The sequence below is a fragment of the Argentina silus genome (assembly GCF_951799395.1).
Source record: "Argentina silus genome assembly, chromosome: X".
Lineage (NCBI taxonomy): Eukaryota > Metazoa > Chordata > Actinopteri > Argentiniformes > Argentinidae > Argentina > Argentina silus.
This window is the reverse complement of record NC_139653.1, coordinates 43,503,671-43,518,782: the sequence shown is the minus strand read 5'-3', so window position 1 is coordinate 43,518,782 and position 15,112 is coordinate 43,503,671. Positions and strand designations below refer to the sequence as shown.

The 15,112-nt window shown below is 41.3% G+C and overlaps 1 protein-coding gene across 1 annotated transcript; it reads right to left on the bottom strand.

Annotated features, from left to right (window-relative positions):
• Positions 1-849: 849 nt before the first annotated feature.
• phkg1a (phosphorylase kinase, gamma 1a (muscle)) lies at positions 850-14,996 on the bottom strand (the record flags this gene model as incomplete). Its single annotated transcript, XM_083696291.1, has 10 exons — positions 14,872-14,996; positions 13,725-13,865; positions 12,206-12,384; positions 11,541-11,595; positions 11,201-11,266; positions 10,712-10,875; positions 9,251-9,341; positions 8,250-8,403; positions 7,761-7,886; positions 850-1,116 (listed from the first exon to the last, which is right to left on the bottom strand). The coding sequence occupies exons 2-10, from the start codon at positions 13,811-13,813 to the stop codon at positions 850-852; spliced, it is 1,191 nt and encodes a 396-aa protein (XP_083552417.1). The 5' UTR covers positions 13,814-13,865; positions 14,872-14,996.
• Between the last annotated feature and the right edge of the window lie 116 nt (positions 14,997-15,112).

Sequence of the window (15,112 nt, the reverse complement as noted above, 5' to 3'; positions counted from 1 at the left end):
GAAGCTTCACAGGCATTGCTTTGCAGGCAGAGAACAGTCTTCACTTCTAGTAGCTGGATAGCATCCTCCTCTATACAGGGACATATTATGTCAAACTGTGGCTTGGCGGAGTAATTTTTGTTTGGGACTCTATCTAAGTCTGGGACTCTATCTGTCCATAGGACTGTATAGAGAAGGATGCTATCCGACTACACTTCTAGTAGTATTTAACATGACACAATTGTGCCACAGCCCAGAAGAAGACACAGTGTGTTTCTATAAGCCCATGATGTTGAACAAATGACCTTATTAATCATAAGTTATGTCCTTGATTAGACTTTTCAGAAGAGCACAATGTTTCAGAACACTCCACAATGTAATGATAGAATGAACATCGTTCTCTGTCACAATAGAACAGAATAGTCTTCTCCCTGTATATTCAATTATCTCGGAACTCTCTGAGACATTTCGCACTTCTTCTGCATAAGCCAGAGTACAGTGGTTACAAAAGTGATGTGCATTATCGTCATGTAACAGTATCTTCAAAAGGATGTCGTTCTGCTCCTTATAGAACCTCCATCTTATTGCATTGCATAACACTGCACCCCCAGCGTTTCTAATAACAGATTTTGGATCTACAATAAGTCTTCTTTTGGAGATTAATCTATACTTAAAAGAACGATTTTACTAGTCGAGCTACCAAGCTGCCAAGTCATCTCAACCCCACCCCACCACACCACACAACTAAACTAAGTATGTGTTACAATACTGCTTCAGTGCAACCGTTACAGTACTTTCTAATCTTTTTAAGCACTGTTTAATTCACACCTGGCCTGAAGAACAACAGAGGCAGCAGCAGCAGCAGCAGCACTACCACGTGTGGAGGGGCGACTCCTCCGACTCAGTGGCTATGGACAGCAGGATGGCCTTGGGAGTGTTCTCAAACAGAGCGGCTCTGTTCTGGGTCTGGCCCTTCTTCACCCAGTGGCCGTAGATCTTGAAGGCGCAGGCGTCAATCAGCTTGCGGATGGGCTTGACTGCGTAAGGGTCGCTCTTGATCACCTCTTTGGTGACGGGCTTGGCGCGTCGGTAGTTGCAGTAGATGCGCATAGTAGCAAGCACTGTCATGGCGATGACCTGGGAATGGCAAAGGGCAATAAATAAGTTACTGTATGTTCAATGTGCCAAAGCAAATTACCTTTTTTTCATTTGAAGTCATTAACCTTTTCGGTTCTATGGTTTTTGTGTTGTTGTGCTGTATTGTATTAAATGCAGTTGAGTTGAATATGCTGGCCAGGGCTCCTTTGCAAAGGAGAATTCTAGTTCAATGGGACCTGGATACATAAAGGATAAATAATGGATTTGAATGAAAGGTATACATGCATCAAGGTACTTCAACATTGTCCATGTGAGTTCTTAATTCATGAACTGAATCTGAATTCATCCCAACCCTGGCTTCATGGCCTTGATGGTGGCAGGCCATCCACAGATAGTGTTGCCAATGTTTCATATCATACACTGTATAACATTCACATTTGCTGTATGTATTGGTTATGTACTGAGTGTTGACCATGTACAGTAGGTAGGAGTTTAGAAAGTCCCCACTGGTATGACGATGTCGCGGGAGTCCCACGTTTTTTTTTCTCAGTTCATTCACCTCTCAAAATAAACCACCAGGAGGCATCGTTGAGCATGACGGATATGTTTACATTGCAAGAGTACTGTACTGTAGTTTGATGTATGAGTACCGTACTGTAGTTTGATGTATGAGTACCGTACTGTAGTTTGATGTATGAGTACCGTACTGTAGTTTGATGTATGAGTACTGTACTGTAGTTTGATGTATGAGTACTGTACTGTAGTTTGATGTATGAGTACCGTACTGTAGTTTGATGTATGAGTACCGTACTGTAGTTTGATGTATGAGTACTGTACTGTAGTTTGATGTATGAGTACTGTACTGTAGTTTGATGTATGAGTACCGTACTGTAGTTTGATGTATGAGTACTGTACTGTAGTTTGATGTATGAGTACCGTACTGTAGTTTGATGTATGAGTACTGTACTGTAGTTTGATGTATGAGTACTGTACTGTAGTTTGATGTATGAGTTGTTTCAAACGCAGTATCATAGCCTCGGTAGGCTAAAAAAAGTTTGGTCTAGCTTGTATAGCTTAACTGTATCTTCAGTTTTGGATTGGATATCCAACAAATTTATTCAGTCCAAGACACGGCAGTCACCACTTGTATCAATAAAAGCAATCACTGACAGGTTTGTGTTGTGATATTTTTTATTTTATTTACGGTCTTATTCACGTTTTCAAATACTGCTAAAGAATAATTCTTTTCGATTTGTGCATACATGTATTGGACACGTGATGTGTGTAAAATACTTTTTTGAAGGTTGTACTCATCATAATAAGATAGCCCTTCACAATGGCTTGCTTGATCATTTCAGATTAACAATCAAAGCAGAGCAGTTTAGGTACACTACATGGCCAAAAGTATGTGGACACCCGAACATCACACCCTTGTGTGCTTGTTGAACATCTCATTACAAAACCATGGGCATTAATATGGAGCTGGTCCCCCCTTTGCTTCTATAACAGCCTCCACTCTTCTGGGAAGGCTTTCCATTAGATTTTGGAACATGGCTGGGGGGATTCGCTCCCATTCAGCCACAAGCATTATTGAGGTCGGGCACTGATGTTGGGCGAGAAGGCCTGGCTCGCAGTCGGCGTTCCAATTCATCCCAAAGGTGTTCGATGGGGTTGAGGTCAGGGCTCTGTAAAGGCCAGTCATGTTCTTCCACACCAAACTCGGCAAACCATGTCATTATGGACCTCGCTTTGTGCACTGGGGCATTGTCATGCTGAAACAGGAAAGGGCCTTCCCCAAATTGTTGCCACAAAGTTGGAAGCATACAATTCTCTAGAATGTCATTGTTTGCTGTAGCATTACGATTTTCCTTCACTGGAGGGGCCAAGCCCAAACCATGAAAAACCCAGACCATTATTCCTCCTCCACCAAACTTTATAGTTGGCACTATGCATTCGGGCAGGTAGCATACTCCTGGCATCTGCCCAGATTCGTCTGTTAGACTGCCAGATAGTGAAGCGTGATTCATCACTCCAGAGAACGCGTTTCCATTGCTCCAGAGTCCAATGGCGGTGTGCTTTACACCACTCCAGCCGATGCTTGGCATTGCGCATGGTGATGTTAGGCTTGTATGCGGCTGCTAGGCCATGGAAACCCATTTCCCGACGACCAGTTCTTGTGCTGACGTTGCTTCCAGAGGCAGTTTTGGAACTCGGTAGTGAGTGTTGCAACTGAGGACAGATGATTTTTACGCGCTACACGCTTCAGCACTCAGCGGTCCCGTTCTGTGAGTTTGTGTGGCCTACTGCTTTGCAGCTGAGCTGTTGTTGCTCCTAGACGTTTTACAGTTGACTGGGGAAGCTCTAGCAGGGCAGAAATTTGATGAACTGACTTGTTGGAAAGGTGGCATCCTATGACAGTGCCACGTTGAAAATCACTGAGCTCTTCAGTCCGACTCATTCTACTGCCAATGTTTGTCTATGGAGATTGCATGGCTGTATGCTTGCTTTTATGCACCTGTTAGCAATGGGTGTGGCTGAAATAGCCGAATCCACAAATTAGAAGGGGTGTCCACATACTTTTGGCTATGTAGTGTATAATTACAAAGGGAGTGGGAGGGAGAGAGGACTTGCTCACACAATCACAATCTAGCAAGACAGCAGGAGAGAGCGTGTCATGCCAGGGGTGCATTCCTCCCAAATAGGCAATGGCATTATGATAAATAATGTGTGAACAAAACCAAGATTACATTACATTTTTTTTAAACAAAAATCAAGATTTACCCGACTGGTTGTTGTTCTCTATGACAACTGTAGCAAACAGACCTGTGTCAACAAATCTCACTTTTGGCGCCTTTCTATTCACAGAATAAAACCTAAAATCCAGTGTGACTGGAGCGAGATGTTCTAGAGCCTGGAGCGAGATGTTCTAGAGCCTGGAGTGAGATGTTCTAGAGCCTGGAGCGAGATGTTCTAGAGCCTGGAGTGAGATGTTCTAGAGCCTGGAGCGAGATGTTCTAGAGCCAACCAGGATTTGAACATTTATAGTGATATACTGTATGGTTGATGCAGGGCCAGATCATGGTCCCGTGAGGCCCTTGGGCACATGTCTTTTGGAGGCCCCCCCCTGCTTTCCAATGTTGGTGTCTTTCTTACTTTCCTCCTCTCAAAATCATCCACTAGATCGTCAAAATATAGCTGTCTGACAAGGTCTGATTCTATTGACATAAGTGACAATGAGCTGGGACATGTTTGGCACATGCTACTCCTCAGCTCATTTTTTATTCTGACTAAAAGGGAAAATGTCCGCTCACCCTGGCAGTTTGTCACTGGCAAAGTTCGAAGAATCCGAAGTGCCACGAAAACATTGACACTGACTGCAGATTAAGTGCCTGCAATGTCTCAAGCAATTCAGTTGGGCACTTCTCACCCTCAGAGTCAGACATGAAAGACTTGAATTGGATGAGTTTGTTGGCAAAGTTTACGTCCAGGTCTGATGGATATGCAGCAGAGAGTGCATTTACCTTTTCCACTATGACATCACTGTTAGACACCTGATCTGACATAAACAGAACTCCAAAGAGACTGGTCAAAGGCTTGTAAGCGTCCAAGCGATGTTCAAGGCATGCCACTAGCTTATCAATGACCACATAAAATGTTTATATTTTGAATTTCTTCCTCCCCTCAAATGTCACACCTGGCTCTGAGCTCTCATCTGCAAATGTTTTGCGTTTCCTCTTTCGTTGAAGATCGTGCTTATATGACTGAGAGACACCTGTCACATTTAAGGCTGCCCTTTCAAAAGCCTCAAACTGGTCTTGCTGTCCCGCCACAAAATCCCTCAACAAAGACAAAAGCTGTGCTGCTGGAGAGATGTCAATGTCACTTTTCTGTAGGTGCATGCTTGTAGCGTGGAACTGGTCAAGTATGGCGTCCCAGAAATGTGCCATGAACACCATCCCAAAGGTGTCCAATTTAGCACATAGTCCAGCGGCCTCAATTTGAGTATTTGTTTTCTCATTACCATCAGTGCACATACCACCAAAGGCCTCTCTAATGTGGGTGTAATTTCTCCACAGTGCCTTGGTTGACCCTGCCCGAGCACTCCACTGAGTACTGGACAGCGATTTTAATGTCAGTCTGACATCAGTGACTGCAACATGTTAAAAAAACTCGTCAGCCACTGGGCTACTGCCGTCTAAGGTGTTAACACCAACTAAGTTAAGTGAATGCGCTGCGCAAGGCACATACTCTATCAGAGGTTTTTTTTGCTTCAGGTGGGCCTGTTGCCCATTATATTTTCCTGACATGTTGCTTGCATTGTCATATGACTGACCTCTACCTCGACCTCTACCGCTGCTGTTAACAAAACGGAATATGAACGTCAATTGGTCCACATGTGACAGGTCTGGGGTGGAGTCAACAATTATTGAAAAATATTTGGCATTCCGAATCTCATCGCGAGTTTTCTGACCCATTAGCTCAATGAGTTGCTCACATACTGTCGATGACAAATAGGACATTGTGCCTCTGCCTTTTCCGCCAGACTTTTTAATATGTTCAGCTAAGAAGGGGTCAAATTGTGATAGCAATTCTAGGATGCCAAGGAAATTACCGTTATGCGTTGACCCAAACCGTTCATCATCTCCCCTAAACGCAAATCCTCTTTCACCCAAGAACTTGATCACTGCTACAACTCTTTTTAAAATGTCCCTCCAGTATGTACATTCCCCATCATGTTGCTGCATGAGATCTCCATATATAACACTGCCCTTTGTCCGCTGGTGCAAGGCAACCATGCATGATCTGTGTTCTGCACTCTTTTCGTGTTCCCCTATTCTTTCAGAGTGCTTACAGTCACTAAGCCCTTGACAGCCACCGAGCTTGCTGAAGAACAGTTTACATGCAAAACAGTACACACAACCTGTTGAGGGTGAGTACAGTAGCCACTGTCTAGAAACCTTCTGCCCATTTGGCAATATACAGTTCAGTAGTTCATTGTTGAAACTTGTAGTCTTTCTACCAAGCGCTCTATCTTGAACTGAAGCTGGGTATTTTTCACTGCGATTTGGAAGGAGACTGTTTCTCTTTCCATACATTCCAGACTTAACAATGTCACGGGAAGTGCTTTGCCATAATGCAGGGTCAGTGACCTCATAGCACCAGGAACGGCTTGGTTACTGTTGATTCTTGTGAACTTCCCAACTGCTCCTGAGGTGGAAATGATGGTTCTTGTATACCATTAGCTGTTGAGGGTTTGCCTTCAAAGGATGGCTGTGGGGGAGTGGCAATATTACTGGAAACTGAACTAGTACTGGTTCCTTCCTCACAGCTGACAATAGTGCTGCTATCATCATTATTACAATTAGAGGGTTTTTGAAAGAAGTTGGCAATGAGTGGAACACTTTGAAGCAAAACAGCCTCTCTTGCCTCCTTTCTTTTTTGGCTTTCCTTTTAGAAGCACCACTATTATGTTTGTGGTCCATATTTCAGAACTATGTGGCTGTCGCTTTTCCTACCAAGAAATGTCTTATATACCTGCCTGACACAAAGAGAATTATGTTGCTTGAAATTCAAAAGATAACTTTTTTTTCATTGGCTGAACAACCAACAAAGGTTTCTGATAAGTCAGTGACATCACTTGGTGGAGACTATGCACATAGGCCACACCCCATCGATGCACATAGGCCACACCCCATCGATGCACATAGGCCACACCCCATCGATGCACATAGGCCACACCCCATCGATGGGGAGGGGAAAAAAAGACCTCATAAGAGCTGTCGACAATTTGCATGTAAACAGCAGCATTATCTACTTCCATGGATCTAAAAACAGACGCTCTATGGAAAAAATGAATGGGGTTTTCCTAAATCTTTAAGTATAGATTGGGTCTCTTATATATGCGTTAGTGTATGAAAAAATATAGCTTTTAGCATATTTTTTTAATGTTTCACAAATCCGCTAGCTAATAAGCTCTCAATGAGGTTTTTATTCCCACGGCCACAGCATCCCATGTTTTGAACTAATAGTAGTTTCGAACTAATAGCACTAATAGTTTTTGATTTAAGCATCATGACTACGGCATGCTGTTTTAACACGTATTCAACCCTTTCATCTTATACCCCTTTCACACAGACGACCTGTGAACAAATGCCACCTAATTAACTAGTTAAGTTGTGTGCCACCTAACTAGTTAGACAGCTGAGTTTTAGGCCAATAGCTAGTTAACTAGCTGGCTTTTTAGTGCAACTAATTTGGTTGTAAGGGCTGCTAGCTGGCAAAAATGGCAGCTAGCTAACTAACTTCTGTTAACAAGCTGAATCATATGGGCAGCTAGCTAGGGAAAATGGGCAGCTAAGCAACATAGTTACATGACAATAATGTTTTCTGATTCTAAAGGTAATCTTTTTTAAGTGGGGTGGTCCTACATATTTTCGTCCTGTCCTCTCATATTTTTTGTATTTGTATTTATTTTGTTATTATTGGATAGAGTAGTCGTAGAGAAAGACAGGAAGTAAGGAGGAGAGGTAATGTCAGCAGGGCATGGGCCAGATTCTAACCCACGACATATGTGCATATGTGTGTTCACTGTAGGCCATGGTGCTAGACCACTGGACCACCACAGGCCACACGTTTTCTGATTCTAATTCTGATTGTGATTAAGCTGGTCCAACTTGTCGTACCTTGAACTTCCTCAATGGGGTGAAGTGTCGTACTTCTGCCACCACGTACTGCTGGAAGAACGGGTGGTTCAGGGCATCGCTGGCTGTGTAACGCTGCTCAGGGTTCACCACCAACATCCTGGAGATCTGCATGAAATCATGGGTCAGCTCTGTGGTACGCAGCTTTCGTGCGAAAATCTAATGTTGGAAATTAACTCTGTTGGGGCACGAAAGGGTTTCATGTTTCATGTGTTACTTTTTTTTTCTTCCTATATACAGTATTTGTGTTGGTACAGTATGCACTATTTCTGTGTTCTGTGCTATCTCTATGGAACACAACCCGAACCCTAACCCTAACCCTAACCCTAACCCTAACCCTAACCCACAACATATGATACTGACTATATGACTAAACATATGATAATGACTATATGACTATATGACTATATATATATATATATATATATATATATATATCTATATCTATATCTATATATATATATATATCACCAGGTCTTTCACAGTGTCGGAGCGGTCCTCCCATTCCGGAGAAGAGAGATCATATTTCCCAGCCAGGATCATACGGAGCATCAGCATCTGTTTCCTGTGCCAGAATGGAGGGGATCCTGCCAGCAGAGTGTACATGATCACCCCTGAACTCCACCTGGAAGCAGAACAAAACATCAGAACCCTATGTCACACTACTAAGTGTGGGAAGTGAATATCCATGACAGTACAGTGTGGTTTGGGTCAACCCTGAAGTGTGAAAAGCCCTTGAAGGACTATTATAACAATTGAGGGGGAACATCTGGTGCAGTACCTGAATATCTACAAGTGCCCTTGTGAAATCTGTTCATTGTGTGTTTTATTGTTGTATTCTTTTATTGTACACGTTTAGTTGATTTTATACTGTTGCAACTGTTGCCCACTTAATGGACTTAATGGGTAATGCTTTACAGAAATGCGAGCTTATAGCAAGCTTAGTTTAGGCAGGACATTCTAAGCCAGAGCTAGCTGTCTGTCAGGTGACAGAAGAGCTGTGCTTTGGTTCTCCTCTGTCTGTATCTTTCGGGAGGGGAGGGGAGGGGGGGGGCAAGTCTAATTGTATAACCATTTTAGATTAAATAAATGGTTAAACTAAGATGTGAGTGTTCCTGACTGAACTGAACTGAACTGAACCAGCAAGTCTGCCCCTACAGGACAAGCACACTACTGTACCTCAAGAACCATGATGGCTTCAAAGTATTGTGTGTACATACAGTATATGTATACTTGTGAAATAAACCTGGTGTGTTGTCAATATGTTAGCTAGTATTTTTCCGAACTCAACGAACTCACAGTGTTGATTGTTCAACAATATTTAAAACGTGTGTTGAATGAATGTAGCCTAAAATGCATATTTGAGCCCCGATAATAGGGGGGATGCTAAGTTACTGTACATGTGAAATAAACCATACTTTACATTTTTCATTGAGCTCTCCCTGTCCTGTGTCTAAAGGGGGGGTACTCACAGGTCAACGGCCGTTCCGTATCCTGGGTGGTGGGGGTCCATGGAACACTCGATGATCTCTGGAGCCAGATAACCAGGGGTCCCACACACTTCTGGAGTAGAGAAGGAATAGAAGGTGGTGAATACTAGTTAGAATAAAAGGCATGAATGAATCATGAATGGAACATAAGTGGATATTCTGTGTGTTCTAATTCTAAAGACAACATTAGTATCGAATCTGTAGAGAATATGTCTTCTTGGAACACATTTTTGTAGTGTTATTATGTGTTGCGAGGGGTAATCCTGGATCATACAATGTACTGTATGTTGTATAGTGTGTGTATGTGTGTGTGTGTGTGTGCATGCGTGCGTGCGAGCGTGTGTGAGTTTGTGTGAACTTGAGCGCAATTAACCTAATGATTGCAGCTATTACTTATGTTGAAATGTGTCCCTTAAAAGAAGAAATTATGTGAAATATGACATGAAATAGAATTCTTGCATGACCATCAAAACTGACTGAATCCCACTGATTATCTGATCTCAAAGGTTTATTGATTATCTGATCTCAAAGGTTTATTGATTATCTGATCTCAAAGGTTTATTGATTATCTGATCTCAACGGTTTATTGATTATCTGATCTCAAAGGTTTATTGATTATCTGATCTCAAAGGTTTATTGATTATCTGATCTCAAAGGTTTATTGATTATCTGATCTCAAAGGTTTATTGATTATCTGATCTCAAAGGTTTATTGATTATCTGATCTCAAAGGTTTATTGATTATCTGATCTCAAAGGTTTATTGTAAGTTTCTCAACATTAAGTGTTGAGCATCTTCACTCATTAGCCAACAGTAACATTTATCAGAAGTGCATTTTTAACTTTTATTTAACTGTTTATTTAACTGTTTATTTGGTACACATTGCTGTAATACAGAATCAAGTAAAGCAGTTGAAAGTAATCCTTCAAATATATTGGGTCAATTATTTTTTTTAAAACTGACTCCGGTCTGCTTCTCTAGTGCATCCCAAAAAGTCACAGTGTCCCCCTTTAAAAGGTCAACCCACGCTCAGAGGGACCAGGGAGCAGCACAAGTGTCCAGTTGCATCTTAACCTTTGTCAGATGAGCTAACAGCGGGGCGGGGACAGGTTGTGAAACTAGACACAGGGGCCTTGAGTCCCTAGAGAGGGTTACCCTGCATAGCACTGACAGCTAGTGTTCACATATGAGGATTCAACTGACTGAACCTCTAGCATATGGCTCTCAATATATATATTGTTTGTATTATTATATAATTGTTATATTTCTATAATAATATTATATATCTATATCTACAGTGTATATATAGTATATATTTATATACTTTATACTTTTATAATAATGAACAATGTTGTTGTTACAGTAATTACAGTGTTGCTACACAGGGATAGGGGGGCAATTTAATATTACTTAAAGTGTTAATAATAAACATTTGATAACTGACCGTTGAGGGTCTGTCCAGGGTCGATCTGAACGGAGAAGCCAAAGTCTGTGAGCTTGATGTTCATGTCATCGTCCAGAAGGATGTTCTCAGGCTTAAGGTCCCTGTGGACGATGTTCTGGGCGTGGAGGAACTGGACCACCTCCAGCAGAGCACGCATGATATTCCTACAGGGCCACAAGAACCACAAAGTCACTCCTAATCCACATCACTCCCAAAACGACTCACTAATCGACTCACAATGATTGGAGACTGGTGGAGGTAATTTGCAATGAGACCAAGGAACATGATGAGAGATGTGCCTATCAGTGGAGGCTGGTGGAGGTAGAAATCGGAGGACAGGCTCATTGTAATACATGGAATGGGATAAGGAATGGTATTACGTGTTTGATACTATTCCTCATTCCATTCCATGCATTACAATAATTCCATGCATTATACATACAGTATCTCAATAAGATGAATGAATATGGAAATAAGAGGGATTCTGACCTGGTTTCTTTCTCACTTAGAGTAACTTTTTCCGTAAGGTAGTCAAAAAGCTCTCCCCTCTTCATCCTGGGAAAGAAAGATGGTATTGTTATGCACTAGTTACAGTTTCAAGCTACATCCTAAACCTTTAGATTATATTAGATACTAATGGAGCTATTTTACTGATGAGAGTCAGGGTAGTGAAAGGTCAGAGAGTCCTGTGTCTCTCTGCTATCATTACTGTTCTAAATCACCACTGAATCTAAATGTGGCCCCATTGATTTTATCTAAGAAGTTATTATTTTTTTCCACAAGGATTCATTGAATAATCTCGGCAAATATTAGGAAATTGGCAACTTACAGGTCAAAAACCAGGAAGAAAAAGGCTTTGGACTCATAGCAGTCTTTCAGTTGAACTGTAGAGAGAGCGCAAATACCTGTGAGACACGCTCAACATGGATGTCAGGAACAGAAGAGTAAAGCAAGGAGTGGTTACACAACTTATCTATCAATCTGAGCTTTTTTTCAAACAAAGCAAGTAAAATGTATCGTCAGTTTGTTCCTGGAGCAGTGGAGGAGGGCAAAGGCCAAATTTGTTCACCCCTGAGATCCATCCAGACATTACCAAGTTACCTTTGAACTGAGGTAAACTAATTCAGCTGTTTCCATGAGATCCATGCTAACCTTATCCTCTACAACACAACATGACATGCAAATCGAGGTGTTTTCATATTGTCTTCTTCTATGATAATTATCAAATAGAGTAGAATAGAAAAGGACTAAAAAACTTGAATGCATGGATTAAGTCTATATTCTGTAACAGTAGTATTTGCTCATGCCTGCCTCTCCAATGGCATTTTGTTGACACTGACTTGTGAGAGTTAATTTTATATATATATGAATATGAAGTATATATGTATTCTGTATGTAGCCTAAATATGTATGTAATGTACTGTATAACATATATGTGTGTATGTGTACTGTATCACACGTGTGTATAACAGGCGTCATGTTGGATTTGCTTACTGATGTTCTCTTGTCCATAGACTTTCTTGAGGATATCTATCTCCTTCACTGTGGCCTCTCTGATCTCCTCCATCTCCTGAGGAGTCATCTTGTCTGAGGGAGTGATGTCGATGATCTTGACCGCATAATCTTGAGTGGAGCGTTTATCAACACAACGCCTCACCACACTGCTCACTCCCCTGAAGCGCACAAGGACAGAAAAAACATCAGCGTCTTATCCAAGGCTACTCACATTGCTTACATTTCAAACATGTTATATTTATACAGCTGGGTACTTTGGAAAAACATTTCTTGGAAACAGTGTTCTACCAGGGATGTGAACCAACAACCCTCTGATCACTATTGTATTTAGTGTGGTATTAATACATTAATATAAATACTATACTGTACTTGTATAACAAATGAAATACCTCAAAGCAAGTACATACCCTCAGAAATGTGAAGAAAAGGCTCAGTTAAGAGTTATGTCTCTCTACTTGATGATGCTGTGTGTGTTACAGTATATGCTGCGCTGTTGTTTGTGTGATATTCCACAGAGCACATGGACCCAATAAACACAGAGGTGCAAAGGAGTAATGGTTGACTTATTCACACACACACACACACACACACACACACACACACACACACACACACACACACACACACACACACACTTGGTGATAACTTCCTTTGGAAAATATTCAACTCCTCTTCAAAACAACATTCTGAAGGAACATTGCATGCACTCTATTATTGAACATTTAATTATCTGGCTGTTTGATATTTGTTTGAGATGTTGTGTTATGTCTCAGTATTTTTTTAGTTTTGTCTTATGGACAGTAGTCAAATCATGTAGACCAGGGTACCAATGCTTTTGGTTGCATTGGTTGACTGCTGACTGTCTTTCAGTGCTTGGGGTTGACTATTGTCCTTGTCATTATTATCATTATCTAGCTGTTTGGTCTTTATTTGAGCTTTCTATATTGTCTCCCTATGGACAGTAGTCAAAGCCTGTACTGTAGGCCAGGGCTGGGCACCAAAGCTTGCTGTTGACTGTCTTCTCTTTGGCCTGACCCATCCTTGATGAAGCTGAGTGAGACATGTGACGTGAGTAATACACAATGTTCTTATGACGCCAGCGATGCCCTGACCTGCATGTGGGACTCTGAGTGAGGTTACATAATAAATCCACACACTGACCAATCATTGGCAGTGTTCAGTGCCAAACCTTTATCTCAAAACTCACTCAAGCGGACACTGCCTAAACATTGACCAGTTGTGTTATATAACCACAAGCTGATCTGTCTAACAATCAGCAAGAATGACACAGAGCTGCTGTCTCTGGGGACGGGGTTGGCAGTCTAGGTTGAGTTTATTGTTTGTTTAGACATGTCATTGAATCTTTCAAACTCGGATGTAGATATCTATTGTGATAATTTATTTAGAAAATATATAGAAAACAGGTGCATGTTTTTTTAACTTCATGTTATGACTATGTTATATAATGTAGAATCACATGCGTATAAATGACATATACCTTCCCAGGATCTCCTTGGGGTCATATTTATCATAGAACTCCTGTGCTTGTGCTCCCACCCAATCAGGGATCTCGTCCTCTTTTGTCATGTTGGTGTGAAGGGTTATCCAAGGCAACTAGGCTACTACAGCAGGAAAAAGACTGGAAAGAAAACAAACAGAACACTTTGTATAGAGCAAGCTGCCTTTCTTGTTGATCTGAGCTGCCCACCTACTGTACTAACTCATACAAGGGTAATGTGAAGCGGTAATAACAGGATAATGTAATGAAAGAAGGTTATCACAACAAATACAATACATATCATTAAAGTTTAGTCCACTGGCCACTCTAAACTAGCCTATTCAAACAGCAATTCCATGTTTATAGGAGGTCAAAACACTTCAAGAGCAATGTTTTAGAGTGGGGGAAAAAGCATGATCAGTAAGCTGGCCTAGTATGCAGTATATCCAGTTAACATGGGGAGACCAAAGACTTTTAGTGAGACAAATCCACAGAGACACTGTATAAGTTCTTATTATTCATGGACACATACAGTAATACTATTTGACGTTTTATGTTTGTGATATGCCAGACGTGTCTATGCTCCGACCCACCGCAGGGAGCCATGGCGAGAGAAAAAAATATTATTTAAAATATACATTTTATAATAAGTAAAGAAAAACAAAACAGGCCTATTCATACATTCAATAATAAAAATGTATACGAATAATGACACATATTCCATCAAAACGTATTACATTAGCGTACAATCTAGGGTGCCCGCTGGAGATTTGTTGTTGAAGCAACAGTTCCAATATTCTCTTGAATGCGTCAATAATATTTCACAAGACAGACAGGCCTATAGAATCTGGTGAATTATGGAGGCCGAAGGGTAGCCTTTAGGCTACCGTACGATCGGATGGATGCAATAAACGAATCTAGATGTATCGGGTTGCATCATCACCATATACATTTATTTAGCTTGCATTGTCCTGCAATATCACACAATATTAAATCGTATCTAATTGAAAACTATTCTTACAGCTATTTCCTGTCAAACGCGCCACTGTCATTCATTTCGCCCCTATCACTATTTGACCTTTTCCAACCATGCAGTGCCGATGTCGCAGACACTTACTCTCCTGGTATTCCCTCTACGACCACTCACCGTATCAAAGCGTGGCTAGTCCCTATTATGAAGGTAATCCATCGTGACTCAAACACTCATCACCAGTTACAAAATAAGAGAGAAACAAGCAACGTTTTTCAAGCATGCGATGTTAACACAGCTTGTCTTCATGTGGACTGCTTGCATTGGAAAAGGGCGATCGCTAATGTCAGATGCCAAAAATAAATCGCCGCTTGAAGAGCAGACACTCAACGCGTGTACACATATCTCCATATTCATG